At 29.2% G+C, this 14978-nt stretch overlaps 1 protein-coding gene across 2 annotated transcripts in view; it reads left to right on the top strand.

Annotated features, from left to right (window-relative positions):
- The window catches only part of LOC117182007 (cadherin-23), a 49234-nt gene that overhangs the window by 21581 nt on the left and 12675 nt on the right, over positions 1-14978 (top strand). For both annotated transcript variants that reach the window (XM_033375025.1, XM_033375026.1), the window contains exons 2-8: positions 45-557; positions 3385-3536; positions 11039-11419; positions 11536-11665; positions 11751-12118; positions 12260-12398; positions 14709-14964. In XM_033375025.1, coding sequence (XP_033230916.1) covers positions 356-557; positions 3385-3536; positions 11039-11419; positions 11536-11665; positions 11751-12118; positions 12260-12398; positions 14709-14964 — 1628 coding nt within the window. In that variant the 5' untranslated portion in view covers positions 45-355. The remainder of the gene's footprint in view (positions 1-44; positions 558-3384; positions 3537-11038; positions 11420-11535; positions 11666-11750; positions 12119-12259; positions 12399-14708; positions 14965-14978) is intronic.

The raw sequence follows: 14978 nt of genomic DNA on the forward strand, positions 1-14978 counted from the left end.
TAAACCATTTATTTGTCTTACTTATCCAGTGTTTCTCTTTTCAGCACATTGTGGACACAGACATTACTCTGAGCCTGGGAAGTGGGAGATCAAGATCTTCTTCTTCTGTTAATCATCTCGTAACGAGGAGCCATTACGGAAAGTAAAATAAGAGACAAAAATGCAATAAGAATAAGAAAATAAGGACATAAGATGTACTTGGATCGAGTTTGAGCGTGAAAGTGAAACATTCCCAGACCTGCTATTCTTATATATCTAACTATAATTCTACATGAAAGAAGAAACGCTACCACCGGGACCAGGAGGTGTCGAAAAAAGAAATTATGTCAACGACTGAACGGGTGTTTCACCTAATATGACCCTGAAGACAGCGCTGAGAGGGATACCTTGGATCTGTGGCTCTTTCCAGGCTCGGTTTCAGACAATATGCTTTGTTCTCTTTCTGCTGGCGAGTTTTTTGCAGCCTTCTATTGCAAGAAACAATCCTCCACGGTTCCTCACCGATGGCCAGACGGAAATCATCCTCAGGCTCAAGGAAGGACCAAAAACACCTGTTGGTAAGATCACTTCTATTCAAGTGGGATATTCCAGAATGTATCGTCTGAGCGTGGGTGCGACGTGATTAAAAAAACTGATATTGACATTTGATGTTTCTGGATGTTCGTAAAGTTAAATTTTACTATTTATAAGTGCTGATATTGATTATCTTTTTTAAAAATGATTTTTGTATGTTGGTGGGCCCTGCTAAAATCACATGTGCACTAAGCTGGGCCATATTAAAAAAATTTTATTATGGGTAGCAAAAATCTTTTTCTACATATCTTATTTTGATATATAGAAAAAGATTTTTGCTAGCCATTATCAAAATTCAAAAATGTTGTTTTTTTGACCCACCCTACTGTACACTGCATCAGAAAATTCTGTTGCTTTAGGCGAATACGTAGAATAATGTAATCAAACCTAAATTATATCATCATTTATAGAATTAAGCTTTCATGGTGAGAAAATAATTTAATTCCACCCATTATTATGTGAAAATAATTATAATCAATTTTATTCTAAGGATGTCCCCAATATCATTAATTTGAATTAAAATTTAAGAGACTTAAATGCCTTTATGTTTAAGATCTAAAATAGAAAAATCCTCAACTTTCAAGATGTTTTCAGTTGATCCAACTGTGCTATCCCATAATGCTTTTCAGTGGAACCTCGTATAGCTTATATTTTAAAATACTTTAAAAATTTTCTGAAGGTATATCATCCAATTCGATTCGGTTAGTTTTCAATCTAAATAATTTTATAGATTTGAAAAATTAAAAAAAAATTAAGTCCATTTTTCATTCTTCCTTGATTATTAATTGAATAAAAATGCAACATTACGTACATTTATTTACTTGGTCTCAAAAGATTAGAAAAGTACTTGTTTTTTAGGAAAACTTCAGTTTTATATTGCTATTTAATTTTATAAGTATAGCAATCGAATTTAATGAGGCAATTTATTATGTTATCGTTTCGAACGGCACAAAAAAAGGTTAAAATTGCTAGATTTTTTATGTCCGCTCATCTGCCGATATGAGACCCTCCGGCTGATGATATTCCTAGAACTGATGGTCTCCACAGTTTCGTAATGAGAGGAGCCGCGGGCTGAAAGAGAGGACGTGGTTAATCAAGCGTGAGAAACAGCTTCAGGGCCGCACTTTCAGTGCATTAGTTGCATCAGGTTGCGTCATGCGTCCAAATATACAGAATTAGTTCATGCGGCCTGTCTGTTCACATTTAAATTCCCTGGATTTAATATCAAGCCCAAGGCGAACCATGTCTGAACCCAGTCTTATATCTGGATTTTGTATTTACTGCCTGTATTAAAATCTCTATTTAATTTAAAATACATCCCTAAAAAATGAAAGTTTAATTCTGTAAATGACAATATAATTTTGGTTTGGTTGGATTTCTTTACGCATTTGCCTAAAATAACAGAATTTTGAATACCATTTTTGTAGTTTACACGAAAATTTATCAGCACTTATAAATAGTGCGATTCGGCTCTGAGAATATCTGAGAATAACAATCAATAATCAATCACGACATTTATTTTGCGGAGTTTTTTCGACATTTTTCTTCAAACCAAACCTTTTCATTTTTTGTTATTTTTTTGTTTGTTCAAATTGTACTTCTACAAGGAAGATCCGGTGCGCTTCATGTAGGTCAACACATTTTTGACGCTACGACATTTTTTTGATTAAAAAATTGAATTTTCGATTAGTTCTTACAAACAACATATTTGCGAAAATTCTAAGAAAAACCTTTGCTTATTTTACAAAGTTCTACCAAAAATACCTCTTACTCTTTTATTGTCTCTATTATTATCTATTTTATTGTTCGTGAGAAATATTTAAAAATTCCATCTTTTTTAATTCTCGCGGCTAAAAAATAATTTTGCTTGCATTAAACTTAAAAACTACTTTCTTTATAAAATCATGATTTTTTTATTTAGAATAATAGAAAGAAAGTAGGATTTTTTATTAAATTTTATTGTACCTTTCCGTCTTTATTATTTTTTGTCTTTATTATAGACCCGAAGTTTTTATTATCAATATTTTTCTGATTCGTGCTTTTATAAATAAGATATGTTAGTTTTATTCAGGGAAAAATATTTTTTTAACCACTAGAGTTTGTATGAAAAATTGAATTTTTACATTTTTTCGTTGTTTTTTACATTGTCAACATTTTTTTATTGTTCACATTGTTTTTACATTTTTAACTTGTTTAAACAATTGAAAAACATATTAAAAGAAAAATATAAGTCAGTTGTTTCTCACTGATTAATAGTCATTTATGCGACTTTTAATGAAGAACAATGATAATAAACCTTTACAGTTTTTAAAAAGCTCGTCTTTATGAGGGTTTTTACATGAAACTCCTGTTTTTTATTTTTTAGGTTTAAAATTAAAAGTTATCGGGTGGAAATTGTTTGTTAAATATATTTTAAGTCATGATTACACTAAACTTCAATTTATAAAAAGTTGATAACAAGTAATTGCTTTTCCTACTTTGTTTTTAATTTAAGCTTCTCTCATTTGAAATCACATGTTAGTTTCAAATTTCGATACATCCAGGAAGTTGGATAAAATCTTATGAGATATATAAATATTATTGAAAGAGACTATTTTTTAAACAATTACTTGATAGAAGTTTCAAAATATAAACAGTACCGTGAATAGGAAGTATCTTTCTATAGCAAATTGTGCAGTAAATGGCAATACTTTTTTCCACAGTTTGTTTCATTTTATTTTACTTTAAAAGATATCAAACATATATATTTTTATTAATATTACCTATACCTAATTTTGCATGTAAATATTTAATTTATTTTTTTTATTACAGGAAGTCTAATTCACAGATTACGAGGAGTAGATCCAGACGGAGACGAACTGATTTTTGGAATCAGAAATCAACCCGGTAGCGATATCATAAGGGTGGAAAATTTTAACCCTAATGAAGCAAACATTTACCTCAATAAGCCACTAGATAGAGAGGTACTTAACATTTCTATCGTTCTGTTGTTATTTTTTTAAATTCATTTAAATTTATTAGGGTTGTTAGTGTATTGTATCCAGAAAATTCCACAAAAAATAAAAAATACAAATTTTATTTAAAATTCATTCTGAAGACGGTATTTTTTGGAATTTTTTATACACTAATTTTTTTAAAATGATTTTTAAATAATTTTTTCATGCTGTTAATCGTAAAAAGTTTTTATTTTTCGAGATCGAACATGTTGCAGTTACTGAATTTTAAGAGTGATATCTATTTTTGACATATTTGGTAATTATTGAAACAATTTCAATACGTTTGAACAATTTCTTTCTCTCTTGATTGTAAAAAATTCATTATGTTCTGAAATTAATGATACAATTAACGAATGTTTAGAGCTTTATTTGTTTAAACAATTTTTTTCCTTGATAAATTTTAAAGATTAAATACTTTCTAGAATTAATAATGCAGCTAATGAGTAATGCCCATAGTGGTATTTTTGTGGAAGACAATTTGCCATTATGTAAACAATAATTATTCACTTGCGACTTTTCATAGTAAAGGAGGAGAAGATTCGAGTTTTTAGAAATAAATACACAACATCGCTTATTACCATTCAGTATTTTTATATTTCAGAAATTATAACCTAGTTATGTAAACAATAATCATTTTTAAACAATTTTTTTTGTTACATCATGGATAGTCATTTTTATGGATCTGTTTTGTTGACATAAGAAAAGACTTATTAAAAAGCGACATAGTGTAAGAGATTTGAAAAAATTCGAATTTTCTTAAAGTTTTCTATGAAGAGGAGCAAGTGATTTTAATTGTTTAAGTAATTGAAAACTGTCTTTCACGAAAAATATTTCTCTTAACATTTATTAAGTGCATCATTAATTCTAGAAAATAATAACTTTCCCCGAGTTACAAAGCGAAAAAAATCCCAAAAATGAAATGATACTCTTAGCATTCGTAAATTGTGACATTATTTCCAGAAAATACTAACTTTTCAAAGTTTGGTGGAAAAAATGTGTATGAATACAAAATGTTTAAGCAAATGTAAAATATTTTAAACAAGCAATATTAATTTTTACATTTATAAACTATGACATGTATCCAGGAAAATAGTAATGAACAAATCCGGGGGCATGGATCACTAAATTGATATATAATATAAATATAATATAATAACTTATACTAAATCTAGGTCTCTTTTTTAACAAATCAATATTTTTCTCTGGCTTATCTCAAGAATCAGGAAATACTCCTGCACTTCTTCCTTTTATCTCAAATAAACTTACTTTCTTCTCTATCTTTTTATGAATAATAAAACGATAGTGTAATATTTAAAATTAAAAAAACGTGTTTTATAAGCAATGTTACTTTCTTTCTAACTTTCTAACTGGTAGGTTATGATAGGACATAAAATGATTTTCAACTGGGAAATCGATACGCCTCGAAGACGCGAACGAATATACCATATCATTGCCGTTGTATTCCCAATATTAAGAAGATCTCCTCTCATATCAAGTAGATAAACAATATATTTTTTTAATTTATAAATCGGTACTGCTAGATTATAAGAGATCATAGAAGGTACGTCAATAGATCACTCGATTTTCCTCGAAGACGCGAAATACTTCTCGGATACAGTATTGTAGTATTCCCAACATGAGACAAAGTATTTCTCATATAAAAAGAATAATACACCTTTTTTTAAAACTTCGTAAATAGTGCTGGTGCGTCATAAAAGGTTCAACAATAGGTCGATCGACGCGTCTGGAAGACGCGAACAAATACACTAAGTATTGTATTGTTGAATTTTTAATATCAAAAAAGTTTTCCCATATACTCGTAAACAGAATAAACAATATTCTTATGCTGGTTGGTCATAAAAGGTTCAATAATAGGTCGATCGATACTCTCGGAAACTTGAACAAATACACTATAGATAACATATTGTTGTATTTTGAATATTAATATAGTTTTTCTCATATAAACAAGGTACAATTTTATTTAATCTCTAAAATAAAAAAATATCCTTTTAAATAACTGATCTAGCCTAAAATCCTATCAGATCTGGATATCATTCAGAGCTACAAATCGTCCAAACATGATCACACTCTTTTACTTTTCGAGATACGGTGAACATAAAAAAGTTACATACATACACGGAAACTAAAAAAAAAATGGTATTTTCGAATTCCTGGTGTCGAATTATATCAAGTTATTTCAAAAATGTAAACGCAAAAATGTAGGTAATTACAAACTTCCCTTTGTGAGAAAGCATTATAGATCTATATTTTGAAGAAGAGGCTCAAAAGTGTAGAAACTAGTCCAGTAAGAAAATAGTGACTACCATTGCTTGGTCCATTTGGTCGCCCTCTAATTATGGAATGCGATAACAAAAAAGATAGTTTTGTTCTTCTGTGAGCTTCGATTTCCAACCGGTAAGACTCCATCAAGGAAGTATTATAGCGTAAAAGGCACCGCGTTCGTTCGGCTTCGTTTACGCATCACGAACTTTACGCTTCAACAATCATTGTCCTGGTTACCAATCAAATCGGACAATCGGTTTTATGGCACAGTACGTAATGATCTAATGATACTATCGAGAGCAACGATCATCTTCAGATAACTGTTTTCATAATACCAAACTGACAAATTTGCATTTAGATTAATTTTTTATTTTATTATTTTATTTTATTTCAAATATATTTTTCATACACCGGAGAGACTAAACACTAAGGTACAGTAAAAGGAATCGACCCACATTTTGTTGAAAATGAAATAATTAGGTAGAAAGCTCTCAATAATTCAAATACACATCCTCACCAACGATTTTTTTATCAATCATTCTTTTGATTATGACAGAAAAATCCTACAAAAATGTGTTAATTACCAGATCGAAATTACGTGTTTTGCATATATTTTCGGTCGCTGAATCCGAACCAGGAAGCGAATTATTTCTATTACGTCAAGTTTCTTGAACTTATTATTTACTTACTCAGATCTGGGTTCATTGTTTTTAATCAAACTCTCTTCGCCTTCATTCAGAAACTAATACTCTAGAAATCAATTTCTCGGTTTTAATTTAAAGTGAAAATTAGATCTTATAGAATGTTTTTTTTTACTCTCTTGTAAATCGGTCGAATGTGGATTGATTCGTTTTTCTGTGATACCCTTCATTTGCTTCCAGCAGCCCTATGGTGTTCAACACATATTTCTGCTAAGAAAGAAAGGCATTTTTTTCTTGCAATAGAATACGAATCAAAAAATACTTTTTGAATTATACCCACTTAAGTCTGTTTCACAGAGACCTAAAAAAAACAATAAGTATAAAATTGGTTTCCGGGTGTTTATAGCGCTAACCATTACTTTTTGCGGTTTCCTTTATTACATTGTTTTTAACACACCAAATATTACTTTCTAATAATAATTAGATGTTTAAAAAATTGTTTGAGACAATTTATTATTGTTTATAGCAATTTTATCTCAGAATGGAGTTAGAAATTCACGTTTTTCTTAATTTTTCAATTTGCTACCAACGTTTCAATTAGAGACAGGCAGCAATAAATTGCTATTAAGACAAATATTTGTTTAAAGAATATATTATTCATAACAAGATTTTCTTATAATAACGCTCGAAAGATACGGGTTTTTGTTAAATTTGGAACTTTTCGACCACTTTTTAGTTAGTGTGGTAATAACAAATTCTCGATGAAAATATTTCAATTTAATTAATTTAAATTTCAATAACTAAATGTTTAATTTAAACATTCATTTAATTGATGATTTCTTTTCAAATTGTAAAGCTCTAAAATGTAATGGATTTATTACTTTTAGATGTATTATAAGTTAAAAAATATTTAAATTTGATTTTCCAGCTTTAAAAAAAGAATCGAATAATTATAGTTCTACTAATCTTCTTCAGTAAAAATCTCAAAGTAAAAACAAAAGCAGCTACTACAAATAATTTATTGAAACATTAGAGTTTAAAAAATTGTTTAAGATACAAAATACCTAAACCTGATTAATGTTCTAACTTTAAAGTTGAATTTGAATATTGAATCGAAGGCTAGCTGAAATTAGAAGAAATAAGTATTAAAAATGAACATTTTTTAATGATAAGAATTTGATAAAATTTCGATAAAAGCCAGTAATTATTTATAAATTTTCATCAAATAAAGAAATACATATTATGTGATATAATAAATAGTATAATAGTATAATAAATTGCAAACATAGGTAAGTGAAGTAAACGGTGTTAATTTAAATATTTTTTAATATTATTCCTTGAACAATATTTAAAGGACTGCAGTATACAGAATTAGATAAAAAACAAAAACAAAATTTTTTAGAAGCGCTAAATATTATTCCGTAAAATCTAAGTCAGCCTATAAATATAAAACAATAGTTAATCCAGAGATGACTTGTTTTTGAATTGAGGCAAACAAGTACGATTAAGCAAAATTATCCACTTCCGAAAAATAAAATGTAGCGCTACTGCGCTTGCGTGATATTGGTGGTAGCTTTTTGGTAAAGAGTCCCAGAAGGTTCGCGGACTCAACGTTATTTGCTAATACGAGCGTCTCTATGTGCCTCGAATATTTGACATCGCACGACGCATCTTGTTTCGACTCTAATCTTAACTATACGCAGTAATATATTTTAACGAGGATTTACTGAATGAGGTGCCTTTTACAAAAGGTGCCTTATTGAAATCAATCAAAGTAAGATCTGTATCACATTTAATTTTATTAGTCTATAAAACAGTTAATTATAGATATAGGAATTATGTGACCTAGCAATCACAACTTAAAACTTTAGAAAGGGTACCTGTACTTGAGCAACAGTCACTAGTACCATAATAATCTGTAATGTAATACAGCACTCTTCATACAAATTATTTTTCCATTTTTCTCCGTGTACTTCAATTTAATATCCAATAATATCCATATAGAAAATTTGAAGAATATTTCAAATATCTCATTATATTTCAGAAAATTGTTTCCACAAAAAAGAAAGATATTGTTTAAAAAATTATTCTCTCTGATGTTTATTTATTATTTGTACATAATTTAAATGCCAAAGCATAGTGAAAACTTATGTTTGGTAAACTAGATTTATTATTAATGCATTTTTAGTGAAAACTAGACGAAAAGTTGAAAATTAAAAAAACTGCAAGTTTCTAGCATTATTCAAACAGAATATTATCAAAAATAATAAGAAGTGATTTAAAAAAATTATTTTTTCTGACTTGAATTGATTATTACCTCACTTCAATTGAAAAGTGGACAAAAAGTAGAAAATTCTAGAAAAATCCTCAATTTGCTAGCTTTATTCTCAGAGAATATTGTTAATAATAATGTATTGTTTGAATAACTTTTTTACGAATAATTGATTATGAAAAGGTGAAAAAAAGTTGAGAAATATATATTTTTTTGAATTTATTTAAACGTTTTTCATCAGTAGAAAGTAAAGTTTTATACATTCGAAGAAATTCGCGTTGAAAGAACCCCCCCCCCCCCCCCAAAATTAGCACCATAAATTAGAAAATCCCAACTTTTCACTTATGAAGATTTCTAAACATTTTCATAAAAATCATAATTCTGATTTTAAGCAGAAAATTTGAGAAAATCATTACGATTCCATTTAAACATGATTTTTTAAATTCTCTTTTTCTAAATTAGAAAACAAAATAATTGAAAAAATTCCCGTTTCATGTAAATAATTCTCTGTTCAAATTCAAATAATAATTCTGTATGAAAACTCCCTGCACTTATGTCCAAGTTATCATTCTTTTACGAAAAATCCCTGTTCCAAGTCACAATTGAATTTATTTTAAAAAATGTCCTGTTGAAAGTCCGCATTATATTAATTATTTTATTATATTTATTTATTACGGATGTATTTTTATCTCAGAATTATAGTTCTTCTAGAAAATCTCCTATTTAAAAACCATAATTATAATTCTCTATTAAATTCTTTACTATAATGTCATAATCCAAACTAAAAATTATAATTGATTCGGGAAATTTCCTGTCTCGAACTTAAAAAGTATACTTCTTCACCAAAATTCGATGTCCAAACTTAGAATTGTCATTTTTTTTTAGAAAATTCCCTGTTCCAAAGTCGAGCGAATAAACCTGGTCATTGAATATCATTTTGGTTAATTTTCTGTTTTTTCCCGTGAAAAAACTTCCGGTCATTTTCTAGGTTTTCCCAATTTCCTGTTTGGGTAGACACCGTGCTCATGATTTTAGGACTTGTGATTTGGGAGTTAATGTTTAATACTGTTTCATACTACAACGGTTTACTTTTTCCTTTACATATGTGCCTCGTTCGAACTTTCCTAAGTCGTTTCTAGTACACTTGAATTTAATAACCAAGAATTTAATTTAATAATAGGAAAAAATGAAAGTAAATCTTTTATGAAAGGGTATGATTTCCCATACAAAAATGCGAAACGAAACATTCTATTTTGTTACCAGTAATAGTGAATGATCTCAATGCCTCAATGCCTCAATGCCCACTGATCTCGAAACTCATAACTCCTCATTTAACGGTTTATTTTGGTATGAAATTTACTGTATGATTTAAACATTTGATGAGATCTAATCATTATTTAATTAAGGTGATTTAGGCATTGTGTTCTTATTCTATGCAGTTTAGAAATTTAAAAATATTCCAATAATATTATTTGAAAATATTTTTAAATATTGTAGAAATTCTCAACAGAAAATTTTAACATGATGTCCTGAATATTACTGACAAAGAAAAATAATCAGCTGAGAATAGTAATGGGAATAAAACTTAAATAATTAATTTTGAGTTTTCGAGGAATCATTTTGTTTTTATTTATGATAATATAAAGGAAGCAGGACAAATAAAACATTTTGTACGAAAAATTGTAAATATTTATTGTATCTAATCTTTAAGCAAAATTGTATTCTTTTTCTGTGAGAAGTTTATTCTTTTGTTTTACATAACTTTCTTTTTGAGCTAACTTTTTAATATTTCTATAAAACAGAACAACCTAGAAATTAGCTTCATTCAGAGTGATCTTTATCATTGTTTTCTGTTTCTGTAATTAAGCATATTGGTCATCAACACGTTTTACATACACTTGGTGAGTTCAGCGAAGTGATCCACACATTGTATTCTCTAGACCAAATAATTTAGTTAGATACACCATATCCAGGTCACACCTTCTAAATGATGCAAGATTATTTTCATGAATCCAAGATCACAAACGAAATTCAACCTCATACTTCTTAAATTAAAAACTTAATTAATTAATCCAAGTACTAGTTTAAATAGTATTCCTTAAAGAAAAAGAGATGTTTAAATAATTAAGAAAGTTTATTTACCGATTCCTTGTTTCCTTTCGTTTCTTTATAAATGAAAAAGGACTGTTCTATCTAGAGGAACAAAGTTTCTATCAAACCAAATTAGGCTAAAATAAGGTCATATTGTTAAAAATTAAAAAATTAAATTTCAGAATCAAGATGAATACGCGTTGGTCTTGACCTTAACAGATGGAAAATTAGGAGAAGGGAATTTCATAACCCAGAGTCTTCTTTTGCTGGTGGAAGATATTAACGACAATGTTCCAATTTTTCGACCTCATCCAACTACCCTGACAGTTAGAGAAAATTCAGGTCCTGGAGTTTTGACAACTGTGGAAGCAACTGATGCTGATGAAGGTGCTCATGGTCAGGTCGTCTATTATATACAAGAATTGGATGGAGACAATGATATGTTCTCAATTACGACTGTAAATGGAAAAGGAGTTATTCGCCTAATTGGATCCTTGGATTATGAAAGAAAATACCTTTATCAATTGAGAGTGCTTGCTGTCGACCGAGCAATCAACGAAAAGGTTCTTACTTTTTATTCAAAATTTTTTTCTATATCTATAAATTGTCTTATATTTCACAAAAAGAAATATCCTATAGCTCTCAAAGTATCATTCGTAAATATTTTTTTCAAACTTAGGTAAACACAGGAACAACAGCAATTCTTGTCAAAGTTCAAGATGTGGAGGACCAACCACCAGAATTCGTAGCCATGACGCCTGTTGCTAGAATTAGTGAAAATGTTCGAATTGGAACTCCCGTCCTCCATGGTATGATACATTTACTATTAATTTTATCCAAATCTTTATTTGTTTCAACAAATTAACTAAATACTGGTCTTCAATCTTTCCTTAGTTCGTGCAATTGATGGAGATAAGGGTATAAATAACAAAGTCACATACAGCATTACTCAGGGGCCAAAACACTTGTTTGATATCGAGCCTACGTCCGGATTGGTCTTTACGATAGCACAATTGGATCGAGAAGCACGAGAAAATAGTGATGGCACTTTCATCTTAGAAATTACAGTAAAGGAAGTGTCTCGTATTGTTCCTGTTCCATCAGTTTCTACAGAAGTGACTGTCATTCTCACTGACGTTAACGACGAAACGCCAACCTTTCGAAGTCCCCGATATATTGCTGAAATTAATGAAAATGCCCCGCAAAATACTCCAGTGAATTTTATTGGTGACGCCATTCCGGAAATTTACGACCACGATCTGGTAGGTTACTTTTCGTATTTTTTCTTTGATAAGATAAGTATAGTAATTAAGAAAGTAACATCTTTTGATATTTTTGTAGCAGGAAATTTTTCATGCAAAAAATTGGATTATTATTTTTCAAAAGAAGGCTTATTTTTTTAGGGAACAAATGGAACTTTTGGAATGTACATTGAGGGCGATAATGGGATTTTTGACATTACCCCATCTCGAGGAATCAATGAGGCATCATTTTTAATTCGAGTTCGAAACTCAGAAAAGCTGGATTTTGAAGAACGAACTGGTAAAACAATATTTTAGATTTAAAAAACTTTCCTTAAACATATTTTTCAGACAAAATTTGTTAAGCTAGGTCAGGGGTCAAAGACTGGAGTCACAGCAACTGTTCAAAACCTACTTCAGACTACTAGGGAGTGAGGGGTTAACAGGTTTTATGACGGTCTTTGACGTAATGGGGGGGGGGGGTTAACGCAGAACGTAACATTAAGCATGGGAAATATAAATGTGAACATTTTTTTTTAGTGCTTGGAAAAAGGAAAATTGATCTTTTTACCCCATTCTCCTCTTTTTAGAATAATTTCTCTTTTTCCCCCTCTTTTCAAGAAACTTCAAGAAACTTTTCCTTTTTCTTATATTCTCGCTTAAATGTGAACTGAATTAGCGAAACACAATAAGAAAATCCAACTATTTTTCGTTGAAAGTTCATTCTTTTTAATTGAAAAGTCTGCTATTAAATTTATTGTTCAGAATACATTTTTTTCTGGTTAAAATTGCACTATTTAATTAGGGACTCAACTATTTTGTTGAAAATATATTTGCCTGTTTATTGAAAATTAATTTTCTTTACTGAAAATTGAATGATGCTAATCTGGGTTAAAAATTAATCGTTTTGAGTCAAAAATGCATCTATTACATTTTTAATAGAGATTTAATTTATTTTTGTTAAAAGTTCTGCGGTTTGGTTAAAGGTCGTATTATTGTATTGAAGCTTTGTAGTTTGTTTGAAAATTTTAAAAACTATCGTTTTTTTACAAACTCAATGATTTGGTTGAAACAACTATTTTGTTGAAAATTCTTTTTTCCTGTTGTTAAAAATAAATTTTTTTAACTAAAAATTTAACTGTTCCACTTTTTATCGAAAAAACACCGTTTTTGGTTTAAAATTCTACTATTTGATTGGATATTAACTTTTTTGTTGTATATTCAATTTTCAGGTAAAAAATTCAACTATTTTGTTGAAAATTTGCCTTTCGGCTTAAAAATTCGTCTTTTTAGGTTGAAAATTTTATTCTTTTTCTAAAAAATTCACCTTTGGTCGAAAATTCACTTTTTGGTTAAAAATTAATATTTTCAGGTTCAAAATTAAACTATTCTCTAGAGAAAATTCGCCTTTTTCTTTGAAAATTCAACAATTTGGTTGAAACCTTTTTCTCATTGGAAAAAAATCTTCCTGGTTGAAAATTCAATTCATTTGTTAAAATTTTATCTTTTTGATTTGGTAATTCATCTCTTTTGCTAGAGTTTTTACTTTTTTTTTGTTAAAAATACAACTGTATGCCTGAAAATAAATCTGCTTTGTTTGAGGATTCATCTTTTTTATTGAAAATGTAACCTTCCCTTGGAAATACAACTGTTTTTTATTGAAGTTTAATCTTTTTACTTAAAAGTTCGACCAATTGATTGAAAATTCATCTTTGTAGGTTGAACCTTTAATTACTTTGTTGGGCAATCGTCCCTTTTGCTTGAAAGTTCAATCATTTTAATATATGCAAATGCACCTATTTGGTTCATAATTTATTTTTTTTTTGTAAAAATTCAACTATTTTGTTAAAAATTTAGCTTTTTGCAGAGCAAAAATTTAAACATGTGATTAAATATTCATCTATTTAATTGAAGATTGAATAATTTTTTTTGAAAATTCGACTTTTTGAATCAAAAATTCATATTTTTTGGTATAAGAGCTCTCGGTTGAAAATTCAGCTGCCTTCTAAAAATTCGTCACTTTTGGTTAAAAAATTGAACTATTGGCTGAAAAATCATCTCTCTCTTTTTCGCGTTATAAAATCCATTTTTTTTTAAATATTCGACTTTTAAGCTTAAAAATCCAACTCTTTTATTGAAAATACATGTCTTCTCGTAGAAAATTAATCTTTTTTTGGTTGAAAATGTGATAATCTGCCAAGGTGAGGACTCAATAGCTAGAGGCTAATTGTGAGGGCTGCCAGGGGTGAAAATTAAAGGATGAAAGGTCTGAGTGATGGGTAAAAGATAAAGCGTAAGGGTTGAAAGGCCTAATATTTGAGGTCAAAAGTTTGAGTACCATATTATATGAAGGGTAATATGCTAGGGTGTCAAACATTAGAGATCATAGGTGAAGGGCCATATACTAGGGGTTGAAGGTTAGAGATCATATTTTAATGGTTATATGCTAGGGTTCGAGGGTTAGAGACCAGATTTGATGGGTTATATATCTGGGATCAAAAGTTAAAGATCGCAGGTTAATGGGCATAGACCAAAGATCAAACGTGACTCTAAAATGTATTAGTTACAAGTTTTACATTTCTAATGATATTTAATTAAATATTTATTACAGTAGTCAACTTTACACTAGTTGCCAAAGAAAATTTATCATCTGCCGCAAAGTACAGTGTCGTTCCAGTTACAGTTTATATAAAGGATCAAAATGACAATTATCCTGAATTTACTCAAAATACTTACGAGGTTTCAATACCTGAAAATTGTGAAGTAGATTCAACCCTAGCTTGGGTTCAGGCCTTGGATGAAGACAGTGGCAATTTTGGTACTCAGGGCATTAGGTACACAAATTTAGGAGGCAGCATTGCTCATGTGTAAGTTAAATAAA

This window comes from Belonocnema kinseyi, chromosome 10, assembly GCF_010883055.1.
Source record: "Belonocnema kinseyi isolate 2016_QV_RU_SX_M_011 chromosome 10, B_treatae_v1, whole genome shotgun sequence".
NCBI lineage: Eukaryota > Metazoa > Arthropoda > Insecta > Hymenoptera > Cynipidae > Belonocnema > Belonocnema kinseyi.